General features: G+C 45.1%; 1 protein-coding gene across 2 annotated transcripts in view; it reads left to right on the forward strand.

The window, feature by feature from the left end:
• SLC38A3 (solute carrier family 38 member 3) overlaps positions 1 to 14,039 on the forward strand; it is a 47,821-nt gene that overhangs the window by 23,270 nt on the left and 10,512 nt on the right. For both annotated transcript variants that reach the window (XM_066596874.1, XM_066596873.1), the window contains 6 exons: positions 2,861 to 2,976; positions 3,054 to 3,126; positions 3,334 to 3,449; positions 9,026 to 9,099; positions 9,177 to 9,269; positions 9,357 to 9,438. In XM_066596874.1, the coding sequence (XP_066452971.1) occupies positions 2,888 to 2,976; positions 3,054 to 3,126; positions 3,334 to 3,449; positions 9,026 to 9,099; positions 9,177 to 9,269; positions 9,357 to 9,438 (527 nt within the window). In that variant the 5' untranslated portion in view covers positions 2,861 to 2,887. The remainder of the gene's footprint in view (positions 1 to 2,860; positions 2,977 to 3,053; positions 3,127 to 3,333; positions 3,450 to 9,025; positions 9,100 to 9,176; positions 9,270 to 9,356; positions 9,439 to 14,039) is intronic.

Consider the following 14,039-nt stretch of genomic DNA (forward strand, 5'->3'; position numbering starts at 1 on the left):
AGCCCCTTGGTAGTATGTATGAGCTCCGGGCCAGTATATGTATGAGGTGTTGTGCAGTGTATACTTATACCGCCTGTATCACATCTTGTATCCTTGCTATTGGCGGTATTATGTTGTACCACCACTAGCTAGGATACAAGATGTGATACGGGTGGGTACATACGGGCAGGTACTAGAAGGGAGGATCTAGTACCCTGTTGTACCGCCTCTAGCTTGGATACAAGATGTGATACAGGCGGGCATGGAGGCTCTAGGACCCTGTTGTACCACATCTAGCTTGGATACATTATGTTATACGGGCGGGTATGTAGGCATACAGCTTCTGTATGGTAGCCTCCGGCATATCTCTATATTTGCTGTAACTGAGACTCTAGATTGTGCAAACTTGTAGGCTGTTGAAGTTGGCGTCCCAGATGGTCCCATACATGTTCTATTGGTGATAAATCTTGCGACCGGGCTGCCATGGAAGTGTGACAATGTTGTGGAGACTCCTGTGATGCCCTTGTGTGTGCGGCCGAGCATTATCCTGCTGGGAAATGCCTCTTGGAAGCCGCCATGAGAGACTGATGGTAAGCTGTCATGGTCTTTCGTACCACTACTATGGGTGACTGCCCAGGTTGGGGCCAATTCGCCGATATGACCATCCAGCTTCTCACATCCCAATAATGTGCCCCTCTCAGACTCTGGTAATGGGGTGACATCTCTTCTCTGCCTCGTAGAGGCGTCTAGTGGCCAACAAGCTCTACACAAGCGGAAGAAGAGGTCACTACACACAAGGAGCCTCCAAGAGCCTTTATAGGCCAAGGGGGGAGCCACTTTTAGGGCCTCAGGTGACAAGACTGTTCATCTAATCACCACAACTCTAATCATTTGTATATCTGCCCGAGATATAACTGCAGGACGAGTTTTGCAGCAAAACCGCAATTTGTAGGGGATTCACTATTTTACAAGCTCTGGTGTAGTATATCTGAGCACCAGGGTAGTATATTTGAGCTCTGGCAGAAGAGTATCACTTCTGGGTCAGTTTAATATATGAGCTGCTGGGGAAGTGTATTAGTTCCTGGCAGTATATATATTAGTGTGTGCGTATATAATATATGATCTCCTTGGCAGTATATATAAGCCTCAAGGTAGTATATATCAAATTATGGGCGTTATATCAGCTCCAGAGTAGTATATATGAGCTCCTAGCTGGTATATATGAGATACTGAGCGATACATATGAGCTCCGGGAGAATTATATTAACTGGTGGGCAGTATATATGAGCTCATGGGCATTATATAACGGTATTTGTTGGTCACTATTTGAACTCCAGGGTAATATATATGAACTCTTGGGTAGTATATATATATATATGAGCTCCTGGCTGATATATATGTGCTGGTCTGTATACAGGCTCCCGGGCTGTGATGTATGCAGGATCACAGGTTAGTATGTTCGCTGGTTCAGGACGCGTCACACGGTCGGTGACAGCGCAGTGACACCGGATTTTCCGGATACAAGTGGATTTTGATCAGATAAGTCAGGCAGAAGCGGGTGGACGAGGGGAGGAGCGGGTCGGGGAGGTCAGGGGCGCACAGGTTCTGCTTTCACAATGACAGACTCTTCTGTCAGACTCGAACATTGCACTCTTATCGTGACATCACCACGGGGGCGGCGGGCAACCTGCAGAATCTGCCGCCATCTTCTATAACGACTCCATAATGATCACATAATCCCCTGCTATAACCGTCTCTGTACAGCGCTGCAGAATATGTTGGCGCTATATAGGTAACAGGAAGTAAATATTACATAGCTCCTGAATGTTGTTTCTATACGTTATTATCTGCTTCTTCTCACATGTGGCCATGTAATGGGGACCCTCAGGATGTTGTCAGTCATCCTGTTAGTCGATACTTCTTATACCAGCTTCACATGCGTGGATTTGTGGACGGAAATTTTGTGCACTCAATACGCAGTTAATAGAACCATTGATTTCAGTGGGTTCGTTCACATTTCCGTATTTTGCACGGGCATTTTGATCGCGCAAAAAAAAGAACGTGTTCCATTTTTATGCGTATTTGCGTATTTAAAGATCCCAATAAAAGTAAATAGAGGTGTGCAAATGTGTGTGCAATATGCAAGGACATGCGTGAAAAACTGCGTAATTGCGCAGGAAAAAGAACACATCATAAATGTATTAGGACTAAGTAGCCCTTTCAATCAGTGCGTCTTTGTTTGTCACGCGCAGATGAACATGCCTTGCGGGCGCAAGAAGTAAGGTAAAATTCGCTGATGTGCGGGCAAAAAAGCGTCGTTCATTCCGCAAAAACTCTATACCTAGTTGCGCTCAAATGCGTTTATGCTCATATGAAGCTGACCTTAAAGCCGCTCATATTAGTGGCAGGAATTATGGGAGGGGCCTGTGATGGAAAGTCGATTATATTGGGGAGGGGGCATATTGGAAACGTGAGAGATGGGGGTCACCAGTGATCCTACCTCAGATGTGACCCCTGAATGGAAATATACTGCTTGATCAGTGTCTTCTCCTGGTATCACAACTCTCAGCACCACGATGGAGGCGCCCGGGGCCTGGAGCGCTTTCTATGGAGCAGGCGGTTGCCAGGTTTCCAGGAGCATCCATAAAAATTCACATGACAATTTCAGAGATGGCGGCGACATCTGCGCACGGTGGAGTTGTATGTGTGGGAATCATCGTGTCTGGTCCGGCTCCGTCACCTGCGCAGCTCGCACCTTTCCAACCTCCTTATCTTGTTTGTTTTCAGGGAGCAGAAAGCGTGCGTTGGTGAGGAGCTACACAGACGCGAGCGCCATCGCCGCACACACTGCTCTGTGGTGACCCGTATTTGTCTCTTGCAGTGTGGTGAGCGTCTCTGATGCCCGGACATGGAGCTTCCTCCGCAGACAGAAATGGTGGACATGCAGCTGTGCGAGAAACTCAATGGGATGCTGAGAACGGAGACGCCAGAGCCGAGGTAAGATACGTGCCGTCCTCTATATCAGCCCACTTCTATATATGTTCTATAACCACAGTCATGTCTGCTTCGTTTAGTTATGTCGAGAACCAAGAGCTGGAAGAGTTCCTACCTCACACCTCCGGAAAGGAGAAACCGCGATTCACAGATGTGAGTAACCACTGTGTGACCCTATAGCTTCTATATGTGAATGCCATAAGTGGCAGTGATACAGCTCGGAGGTTTTCTCCTACCTGTGCAGGTGACACTTGCTGGTGTGGAGAGTGCCATCACCTGGTGCTGGTTGGGATGCTTTTGACAAGTACATGGGTGGCATCACTGGTGCCAGGGATGATTCTTACGCTTATTTTCTCACAGTTTGAGGGGAAGACGTCGTTCGGGATGTCCATCTTTAACCTGAGTAACGCCATCATGGGCAGTGGCATCCTGGGATTGGCGTATGCGATGGCGAACACGGGCATTCTTCTCTTCCTGTAAGTGCGTGGTATTGTATATCGCTGTAGAAGCCGCCCATTGAGCGGTCACATATATAGTGTATATGGTATATAAATATAAGTGGACGGTGTGAACATTGTATGAAGCATATGGAGCATTCTGTTAAGGATGTACTTACATTGGCAATATTCCCGTGCGAGTTCAGTCCAGTTGCAACAAGGACAGAACTCGCACAGGAAAAGAACCCGTTTATTCGCAGCATGTCTTTTTTGTGTGCAAATCTCACATAAGAATAGGACATATAATGTGCAGAGTCCGGCACATCGCACAGCATGAGATCAAGGCGTCTGTGGGATGCGATTTGCGCCCGAGAACCTCGGATTGAACTTGCAATACCCGTGCACATACACCCTTATATGGCACATATATAAGTTGGTGTGTAAGTGTTGTGGTGATGGTACTATCCGCCCCTTGTCCTATATCATGGGGATTAATCACTGTATAATGCAAAGGTCTGCCGCTTTCCTATGGACTTCAGGTTTCACTTTCTGACCATTTTAATATCTCTGCTTGCTGTCAGTAAATGGGAACGTAATAGGTTGAAAATACAGACTGCCGCGGTCCTGCGCACACGCTGATGTGTATGTTATAAAGTATCAGTGCAGGTAAGAGCCATTAGCTTGGAGTCCAGGTATGGACAGAAATTTAGGGCAATTCACACAGGCGTATTTTCTAGCTTTTCTCAGTCCGTATCTTTTAATAAATCGGCTTAATCAGACATGCATTTTTAATACCAACCGATGTTGTGCTTAGAGTTTAAACAGACGAATGTGATACGCAATACCCTCGTGCCGGCACAAATATGAAGAGTATTTGTTCAGGCACTGCTCATTCGCACTGGTGGAGGAATCACCCTGACCTGATTTAAAGGACTAATTCGGCTAACGAGTTGCCGGTGATTGCGGGTATGCGCTGCGTTTATCACATACCTGCGCAGGCAGATGTATGTATTTATACACTTCCCATAGACCTCTGTGGGGCTCTTTGGTGCGCAAACACGCACAAGGTAGGGCGTTTCTGTTTCCGTAAGGAGTCCCTCACAGGTGCATATTTGCAAATGCAATATTTGCGCGTGCAATACGCAGAGAGTAGAACCCATTGCTATCAATGGTTTTTTAAAAAATTCTCTGTGTGCACAGAAGAAAATAGGAAATGCTCTATTTTCCTGCACATTTGCGCAGCAAAGGTCCCCATAGAAGTCTATAAGAGGTGCGCAAATACATGCTCAAAAAAAGAATACATATGGACCTCATTAGGCTAAATAGCTATTTAAATCAGGGTGTGTTCGTCTGCTGCGCGTAAATAACCATGCACTGGGTGCACAAAAAATACATTAAAATGCGTCCATACACACGCAAATCAACCTTGTGCATAGCGCAAATATGTTGCGCTGAAGCGTGCACATTTGTGCATATGCTTTTGTGAAGGAGTCCTAATACGGACATGTGTCCCGACCTAACCGCAGGGTTTATAGATCTGAACTCTATGATGCTGACAGTTCGGGTCAGTAAACCCCTTAGTTGGACCGGGACACACATCCAGAAATGCAGCTGTAATATGTTCATGTGAAACTGGCCATGCATTGTTACAAGCAGGGGCGTAACTATAGGGGATGCAGAGGATGCGGTTGCATCCGGGCCCAGGAGCCTTAGGGGGCCCATAAGGTCTCTCCTTTCTATATAGGGAGCCCAGTACTATGAATAAAGCATTATAGTTGGGGGCCCTGTTACAGGTTTTGCAATGGGGCCCAGAAGCTTCAAGGTACGCCACTGGTTACAAGCCCCGAGTTGTGTGAACAGAACTAGGCAAGGACATGGTTTTAGCCTCTATTGGTCCCATTTACTGACAGAAAGCAAAGATCTTAACATTTATAAGGCATCAATATGTGAAGGCGGGAATTTATCAAGGGTTTTACTGCAATCTTGTAGTGTAAAAGTCACAAATTTTGCTGCACGTCATATTTGACTTTTTAAGCCTCTCGCCGTTTTTTAAAAGCAGCAGTAAAAGAGCTTGGGTTTTATAGAAAGTGGGTGGGGACTGTGGGAAGCGTGGGGCCACAATATTGGCACAAACTATAGCACATATCATAGCTGGCATAGATTTCCATTTCTAGTGCACTGAAGGCCAAAGATGCACCCAATTTGTTAAGCAACGTGCATCCCTTGATAACTTTGGCGCATTTTACTACTACGAACTTTATGGATTAAAGGGGTATTCCGGACAATATTTATTGAAGACCTGTCTTCAGGACAGGTCATCAACAGTTAATGAGCTGAGGTCCGCTGCTTGAGACCCCTAGTGATAAGCTCTTCCGGCGCCTGCTTTCACCAGCAAAACACATAGGTTACGGAAGCATATGGCTCCGACATCTATGTAGTGGCCGGCGCTGGTAATTGTTGGCACAGCTCCCATTAAAATCAGTGAGAGCTATGCCTATTAATACCAATGCTGGCCACTGATCAGTTGGGGTCCCAAGTGGCACACCAGAGTTGATCAACTACTGATGACCTATCCTGAGGACAGACCATCCAAAAAGTTTGCCTGAAAGACCCCTTTAATAATGCTCCCTTTATATTATATTCCGCAGTGTTCTTCAGCACCTCTGCGTACCTGTATGTCTGCACTAGTGGGGGTCTTCGGCTTCAGTGTCCCTTGTCCTGGTTGTGTGCACTGATTAATTGTAGTCCACAGCTGAGCAGACTTTAATGATACGTAACGTAATGTGTTCCTCATGTACTGCGCCCTATAACTGACCCTCACTTGATACCATAGTACATTATACTACTATTACAGAGCAGTTATGCAGAGTTCTGAGAATTGAGATATCCAGTACTTGTGACTTCCTCGGCCGTGACCGTAAAATCACTGGTGTAAGACGCTTCACGATACAATCGCAGCGGATCAGCCACAATCCAGGCTTTAAGGTGCTCCTCTCACCTAGTTCACCGTGCTCAGGACGGTGAGAAGATAATGACTATGCCACTGGTTATTAACATCTCACCTAATTAATAAAAATTATCCATAGAAGCCTGGTGTTTGTTGTGTCAATACCTTGCTCAATCATGCAGAACCAAGCGCCATCTCATGACCCTGGCACCGAACACAGAAACATTATCCTGGGTGAAGGGGAGCAGAGTTCTATATCCTGTGGGAGTCGACATTACCATCCGGTTCTGGGGCTGTATGAGCAGGTTTAGATGTCTCATCTTCCAGTCTGGGCACACAGGGGTGAGACTGGTGCCAGGGTGCCAGTCAATGTAGATGGATGGGTGGGGGCACTAACTTTAGTTCTTTAATGACTGTGTAATTGGGGTAGAGTATTCTGCGGGCAATCAGGATGATGCAGTAATGTACTATTGGGTCACCTGTATGTTAGATAAAGCTGTCTGATGGTTGCAGTGATGAGAATGGGCAGGTAGGTTTATAGGTCAGGATGGGCACCTGAGGTGTGATAGATGAGGTATGATGAGGTTCTGTTAGGAGGTTAGTAGAAGAGATGATCTCATGGTGTGTAATAGTTATAGTAGACTGGTGGGTTGGTTATTGGTTAGAACAGTAGGTTGTAGATGTTGATGGTTAGATCTTGTTGTTGTTCTCGTTAGGCCTGGGCTGTAAGGTCACAAGTTGGGCTCATATATTTAGCATGGTCAAGTTGTCTGGAACCATGCTAATGAGATATATAATGTATGGCTGTTTGGGTCATATTTCCAGAAAGATAAGGTTGTCTGATGGTGTACTGCTCTATGAATTACTGCACTATGGAAGTTAACCCTTTCCAATCCACTGTCTGACCTCTGAAGACATTATGATTTAAGGCTGTGCAGCTCCGATGTTGGAGGACATCCATCGGGGTTCTCTTACTGTATATTGCCAGCCTCTCTGCTGTCGGAACCTATCCAACGTGTCACCTCATGCACTACTGGCTTTAGCCAGCAGATAGCGCCGTTGTATAAGAGCAAAAAAAAGAGTAACCCCCCTAGGAAAACCAGGATACAAATTGGATTGGAAAGGGTTAAAGTTGTCTGATGGTGTATTTTTTTTTAGATTACTTGCTACCCTATGAAAGCTAAGGTTGTTTGATGGTGTACTGTTAGTTAACGATAGCTTTCGTAAAATAGTAATCTGATGTTGTACAGTTAGATTACTTATGACTCTATGAAAGCTGTTTGTTTAATGGTGTATTGTTAGATTACCTACGATTCAACAAAAGCTAAACTAAGCATTGCAGACTTACCTATTACCCTACGCAAGCTAAGGTTGTCTTATGGTACACTGTTAAATAACTTTAGTTTTCTTAGAATAATAAGTAGTCTGATGGTTCACTGTAGATTACCTAATGTTATATGAGACCCAAGGTTGTCTGATGGTATACTGTTGGATTATTTACTGCCCTATGAAATCTCAGATTCTCTGATGGTGTATTGCTGAATTACTGATTATCCTATGAAAGCTAAAGTTGTCTGATGGTGTACTGTTAGATTACTGATAACCCTATGAAAGGCTAGTTACTATTATGTAATGCTAAAGGTGTCTCATGGTGTACTATTGATTGAGTTACTATTCTAGGAATGCTAAAGTTGTTTGATGGTATAATTATGAATGTATTACTGCTATTTTAAAGCTCAGGTTGTTTGATGGTGCACTGTATGGGATGAAAATGTCCATTTTTTTGGTTGGGAAGGGATCTGATTACTAATTAGCTATGTTATGTACCTGGATGTGATCTCTTGCTGTCCTCATTGGGTGGACACCAGAACATGTCTAAGAGGACAGAGGTGAATGATCAGTGCCCACCATACAGTGGTTACGGATGAGAATGACTTGTTTATGTTGGTGACAACCTGTTTATATGTTGGTGCTGTGTAACACCTGGCTTGTACTCTGCGCAGACTATGTAGGGTTTCTGGGTTCACGGTCTTCCTTTAATCTCCTGGCATCCTTCACAATGCCAGCTGCACTTTCCCACAGCTCAGGGACAGAAACACAATCTGGCAGCAATAACGGTGCTGCCTATCCGAGCACAGGCACCCCTTGTCTCCGCTCTGATCCGCTTTGTCCTAAGAATTTGGTAGAGAACGTGTTACCTGAGAACGGAGCTGCGGTCTACCAGCTCCCGCTCTGTAAAGTATTCCTCTCCCACTGACTGTAAAGCAGTCCTGTTCACAGCTGGTTTGCTGCAGTGTATCAGTATAGGGATTCAGCTATGTAACACCTACAGAATGGAAAACTCTGATACACTGCAACAAGCTCTGCATCTCTGTAACAGCACTTGATCCTGATAGGTTTTCAGCTGCTGAGTTTAAACACCAAATATCTCACTAACAGCAAGCAGAGATCTTAAAAATGGTGAAGAATTGAGACACAAAGTCCTAGAAAGTTGCAGAAGTCTTCACTTTACGATCAGATTGGAGACCCCTCCCATTGATGTCAGACCCAGTGGGTCTTGGTTCAGTCCCCCCCATGCTGTGTGGAGCTGTGCAGGTTTTTTGGGTCTATGTAATTCCTTTACTCCCCGCTGGCTTCTGATTGGCTGATATTTGCCTTGATCTTGCAGATTCCTCCTCACGGGTGTGGCATTGCTGTCCACGTACTCTATCCACCTGCTGCTCAAGTCCTCCGGCATCGTAGGTGAGTGGGGTCCTGAGTCTGGCAATAGTCGCAGCCCATGTCCTGTGTATGGTGTGTAATACACTCCTGTGTTACAGGGTTACGGGCCTATGAGCAGTTGGGCTACAAAGCCTTTGGAATACCAGGAAAGTTGGCAGCTGCCATCGCCATAACACTGCAAAATATTGGAGGTGAGTAGTGAAGACGTAACTGTGATGTTAGCGATACAAATTCTCTTAAAGCTGTAGACCTCACATTGTGTTCTCGGCCCCCTGCAGCCATGTCCAGCTACCTGTACATCGTGAAATCAGAGCTGCCCCTGGTCATCCAGACATTCCTGAATCTCCCGGAAAAAACTACGTAAGTGCCGCTGCCCATCACAGTATGTGGTCTTGGGGTCGGGTGGTTTACAGGTAATGGTGCAGGTGATGAATGACTGACATGGATGTCAATTGGCACTTGTTTCATCTTTCTTTTAAATCGGCTAATGATTGGGAAGATGTGCTGCCGATCAGTGAGCAAATTTTATGTTCACTGAAAATGAACAATCAGCCAACGAATGATTATTTGCTTGTTCATCAGCTGATCATTGGTCCCTTTATCCTGCCCGAGTGTTGGGCGAATAAGTATTTGGAGGAACGCTCAAGCCCCATTATTGGCCGCCTGTGTAAAAGGACCTTAACACGTCACCCAGAGTCACATTTTATTGGTGGATTTCTTGGGTATGCTGAGATCTGAGGACACCTTCTCTCAGACCTGAGTGTTGCAGCGAGCCGGCCAGCTCTGACCACAGCACCCCACTCCTGAAAATAAATAACCATCAGCACGTCCGACAATTCTCAAACCCTTTCTTATTGCAAGTGACTGGGTTGGATCCGTTCATCTCCCTGCGTATATCACATTGTCTTATCTGTCAATCCCTGCAACATTGTATCAGCTGACAGTGTCACATTGTGTCAATGTGATTGTTCCCGGCAAGAGAAACCAAGTAATCTTATAGATATGATACCTTTTAATGGCTAACAAAAATACATGATGTTATTGCGAGCTTTCGAACCTTGCAGCGTTCTTCCTCAAGCTTAGGGCTCCTTCACACTTGTGGTTTTCTTGCGCGTTTTTCTCACATGATATCGCTGCGTTTTTTTTAATGCGATTGTCAGTGGGACTTTCTAATGTTAAAAACGCATTGCAAGTTGGTGCTTTGCAATCTTTGTGCGATGAGTTTTTAACATTAGAAAGTCCCATTGACAATAACGTGAAAAAACACAGCGATATCGCGCGAAAAAAAACGCGCAAGAAAAATGCAAGTGTGCAGGAGCCCTTAATGAAATAGATCCGAAGAGGCATGTATGTATGTATATATATATATATATATATATATATATATATATATATATATATATATATATATATATATATACACACATACTTATGACAAGGCACAGACATGGATGTGATTAATTTGCAGTTAAAAGGATAATATCCTTTAAAGTGCAAATTAACCACATCCATGCCTGTGCCTTGTCATTAGTATTAGAGATGAGTGAACCTACTCGGCCACGCCCCTTTTTCGCCCAAGCGCCGCGATTTTCGAGTACTTCCGTACTCGGCTGAAAAGATTCGGGGGGCGCCGTGGGTGAGTGGGGGGTTGCAACGGGGAGTGGGGGGGAGAGGGAGAGAGGGCTCCCCCCTGTTCCTCGCTGCTACCCCCCGCTCCGCCACACCGCTCCCCGGCGCCCCCCGAATCTTTTCACCCGAGTACGGAAGTACTCGAAAATCGCGGTGCTTGATCGAGTAATTACTCGAAACGAGTACGTTCGCTCATCTCTAATTAGTATATATGTGTCTGTGTATAATATATATGTGTGTACATATAATATTGTGTGTGTGTGTATATGTATATATATATATACATGTATGTGTGTGTATGTGTACATATATGTGTGTATGTATGTATGTATGTATATATATATATATGTATGTATGTGTGTGTGTGTGTATGCATGCCTATTCGGATCTGTTCCACATTCGGATCTGTTTCATTTTGTCTGAGGAAGATCCCTGAGTAGGTTTGAAAGCTTGCAATAGAATCATGTATTTTAGTTAGCCATTAAAAAGTATTATATCTGCAAGATTACTTAGTTTCTCTTGCTGGGAACAATCACATTTTTCTCTACTGGCTAACACCGTACCAAATATTTTTCATTGTGTCGGTGGGAATGTTACATGGTATCATTGCGGTTGTTAGAGGGTGCCAGTAAAAGTGGTACATTGTATCAGAGGTGATATTGCATTGTATCATCTTGGTTGTTAGAGGGTGTCAGTGCCCATGAGGAAGTTGTGTTGTGTTGGTAGGAAGGTTGCACTGTGTCGGTGTGGATATTACACTGTGTCAGTGAGGATGTTAGATTGTGTGGGAAGGGATGTTACACTGTGTCAGTGGGGATTTTGTATTGTGAGTAAAGTGTCACTGCTGAAGGGGATGCTGCATTTGTCGGAGGTTATGTTAGATTCTGTCAATACCGATGAGAAAGTTGCATTGTGTGTAAAACTGTTTTGCTGTTGGAGGGGCTGTTGCATTGTGTCGCTGTTGGATGTGGATGTTACATTGTGTCAGTGGGGATGTTGCATTGTATGTACTTCAGCACCCCATGCAATCAGGAATGGTGTTACATGAGATTTTCTCTCTAATGTTCCTTCCATCATGTTCTTCCCCTTATCCCTTTCCCCTCCCCCACCTCGCCCCCCCTTCCTCCAACCTCCACGCCATGTGCACGTGATTTTTGTTCAGTGTTATCCTTGTGAATTGTTGTCGTCTGATCTGACTTCTGTACGTAGTTGGTCGCCCCCGGATACGCGTCTCCTTGTTGAGATATAGCTATGCTGTCCAACTCTGTATTAACTCACAGCACCTAAAAATAACGAGGCATGAGGACAGGGAGAAGTGGAAAAATACAGGGAAGCTGGCAGGCGCCCATGTGGGCGGGGGGTGTGCACGGAGATACACCCCTGACAGTTATGCCCTGCTACAGGCTGCCCCCTACCCTGACACCAAGTGTGCGCCCACAGACACTGAATGGTCCTTCCTCTGGAATACAACAGAAAGTCAGGACACCCCTTAATAATTCTGCTTGTGACCCATTTAAAGAGTATATCAAGGATATGCACGCCTTACCCATCACGCTGTATCCTTGTCACATTGTATATACACAGCCATGTCTCACTGTAAACTTGTCACATTGTATCCCATCAGCCATCACATACTCTACCCACAACTCCAAGGATTCCTTTTTTTCCCCGAGTCCTCAGTTTACATCAATATCCCTCAGCTACAGTATTTTCCCATATAATACAACGAGACACTGTTCTTCTGTCGCATTATATACGTACAGCCTCGTCACACTGTATACCTGTCAGATTGTATGTGCACAGCCGTGTCACCTGTATTATATGTTTCTGCTTTCACATAGTATATGTACAGTCATGTCCCACTGCATACCAGTTACATTGTACAGCCGTGTCAAATATACTTGTCATATTGTGTATGTACAGCCATGCCACAGTATATACTTGTCACATTGTAAATGTACAGCCAAGTCACAGTATATACCCTACATATTGTATATCTATAGACGTGTTACCCCATATACGTCTCACATTATATATTTACACTCCTGTCCCTCGTATGCCTGTCACATTGTATATGTACAGCTGTGTCACACTATATTTCTGTTTCATTGTTCTCCCATCATATTGTGTATGTAGTTGTGTCTCACTGTATTCTTGTCATATTGTGTATATATACAGTCGTTTCACACAGTATACCTGTCACATTATACACCAGGCTATTACAAATGATCTTCCCGATATCAGAACTGATATTTAATGACACTCAGATACATAAGTGTGATATCAATGGGAACAGAAACTCAACAATTTTTTTTGCATAACATCAAAAATGTTTCCCCCTCAGAGGTGTCAGTGCGGCCCCCTTTGTCACTGCACACACATGGAGCCTGTAGTCAAGTTCCTGCCGTACACCTTGTAGTGGGTGACCATTGACTGATGCAATGGCTTCTGGGATGCCGCAGTTTATGGTGGGTGGTAAGGGGGGCATGTAGACTCTAACACCCCCCAGGGACAAAAATCACAAGGTGTAAGGTCCGGGGAATGTGGGGGCCAAGGAAGATGTTCACCATCGTCACCACCGGCACGGCTGATCCATCTGTGTGGTAGTCGCCGCTCACTTGTGACAATGGGGAGGGGCCGTCCTGTTGGAATTCCTGTTCCAGCTGTGGCAGACGCCATATCTGTAGGATGTTCAGGTACGAAATCCCTGGGATTCTTTCCTCATGGAGAATAAAGGGGCCGGACACTTTCCTTCAGGTTATAGCGCAAAACACATTCACCTTGGGGCAGTCGCACATACGCTACATGTAGGCAGGTGGGTTTCCCCTCCCCCTCATTCTGAAATTTCGGTTGTTGTGGTGGAAGGCGGCTTCACCACTGAAGACTCCATGAAACCATCGCTGTGCATTAGTTTGCATTCTCTTGCAGAAAGAACGTCGCCGCACTTTGTCGTCCGGTTTCAGAGCTGGTAGCAATCACAATTGGCAGGGATAACATCGCAAGCGTTTGCACTAAATCTCCCAGACGGTCGGCTGTGGGACGTCCAATGCTCTGCTCGCTCCGATGATGGATTTCGGAGGGCTTTGTGTGACTCTTACACGGACGCGCTCCGCTGTTTCCACACTTACTGGTGGACGGCCGGATGATTTTTACTTACAGATGCAATCTTTTCCCTTAAAATTGGAGTACAACCTATGAATTGTGCGCGCTGGGAGGAGCCTCACCAAACTTGAGAAAAATGATGTTGCACGCTAATAACAGACCAGTAGACGTGAAAATCCAGGACACAAAACGTTGTTCTGTCTTCGTTGGAAGCCATTTTGTCTCATATC

The sequence above is a fragment of the Eleutherodactylus coqui genome, chromosome 3 (genome assembly GCF_035609145.1).
Source record: "Eleutherodactylus coqui strain aEleCoq1 chromosome 3, aEleCoq1.hap1, whole genome shotgun sequence".
Classification (NCBI taxonomy): domain Eukaryota; kingdom Metazoa; phylum Chordata; class Amphibia; order Anura; family Eleutherodactylidae; genus Eleutherodactylus; species Eleutherodactylus coqui.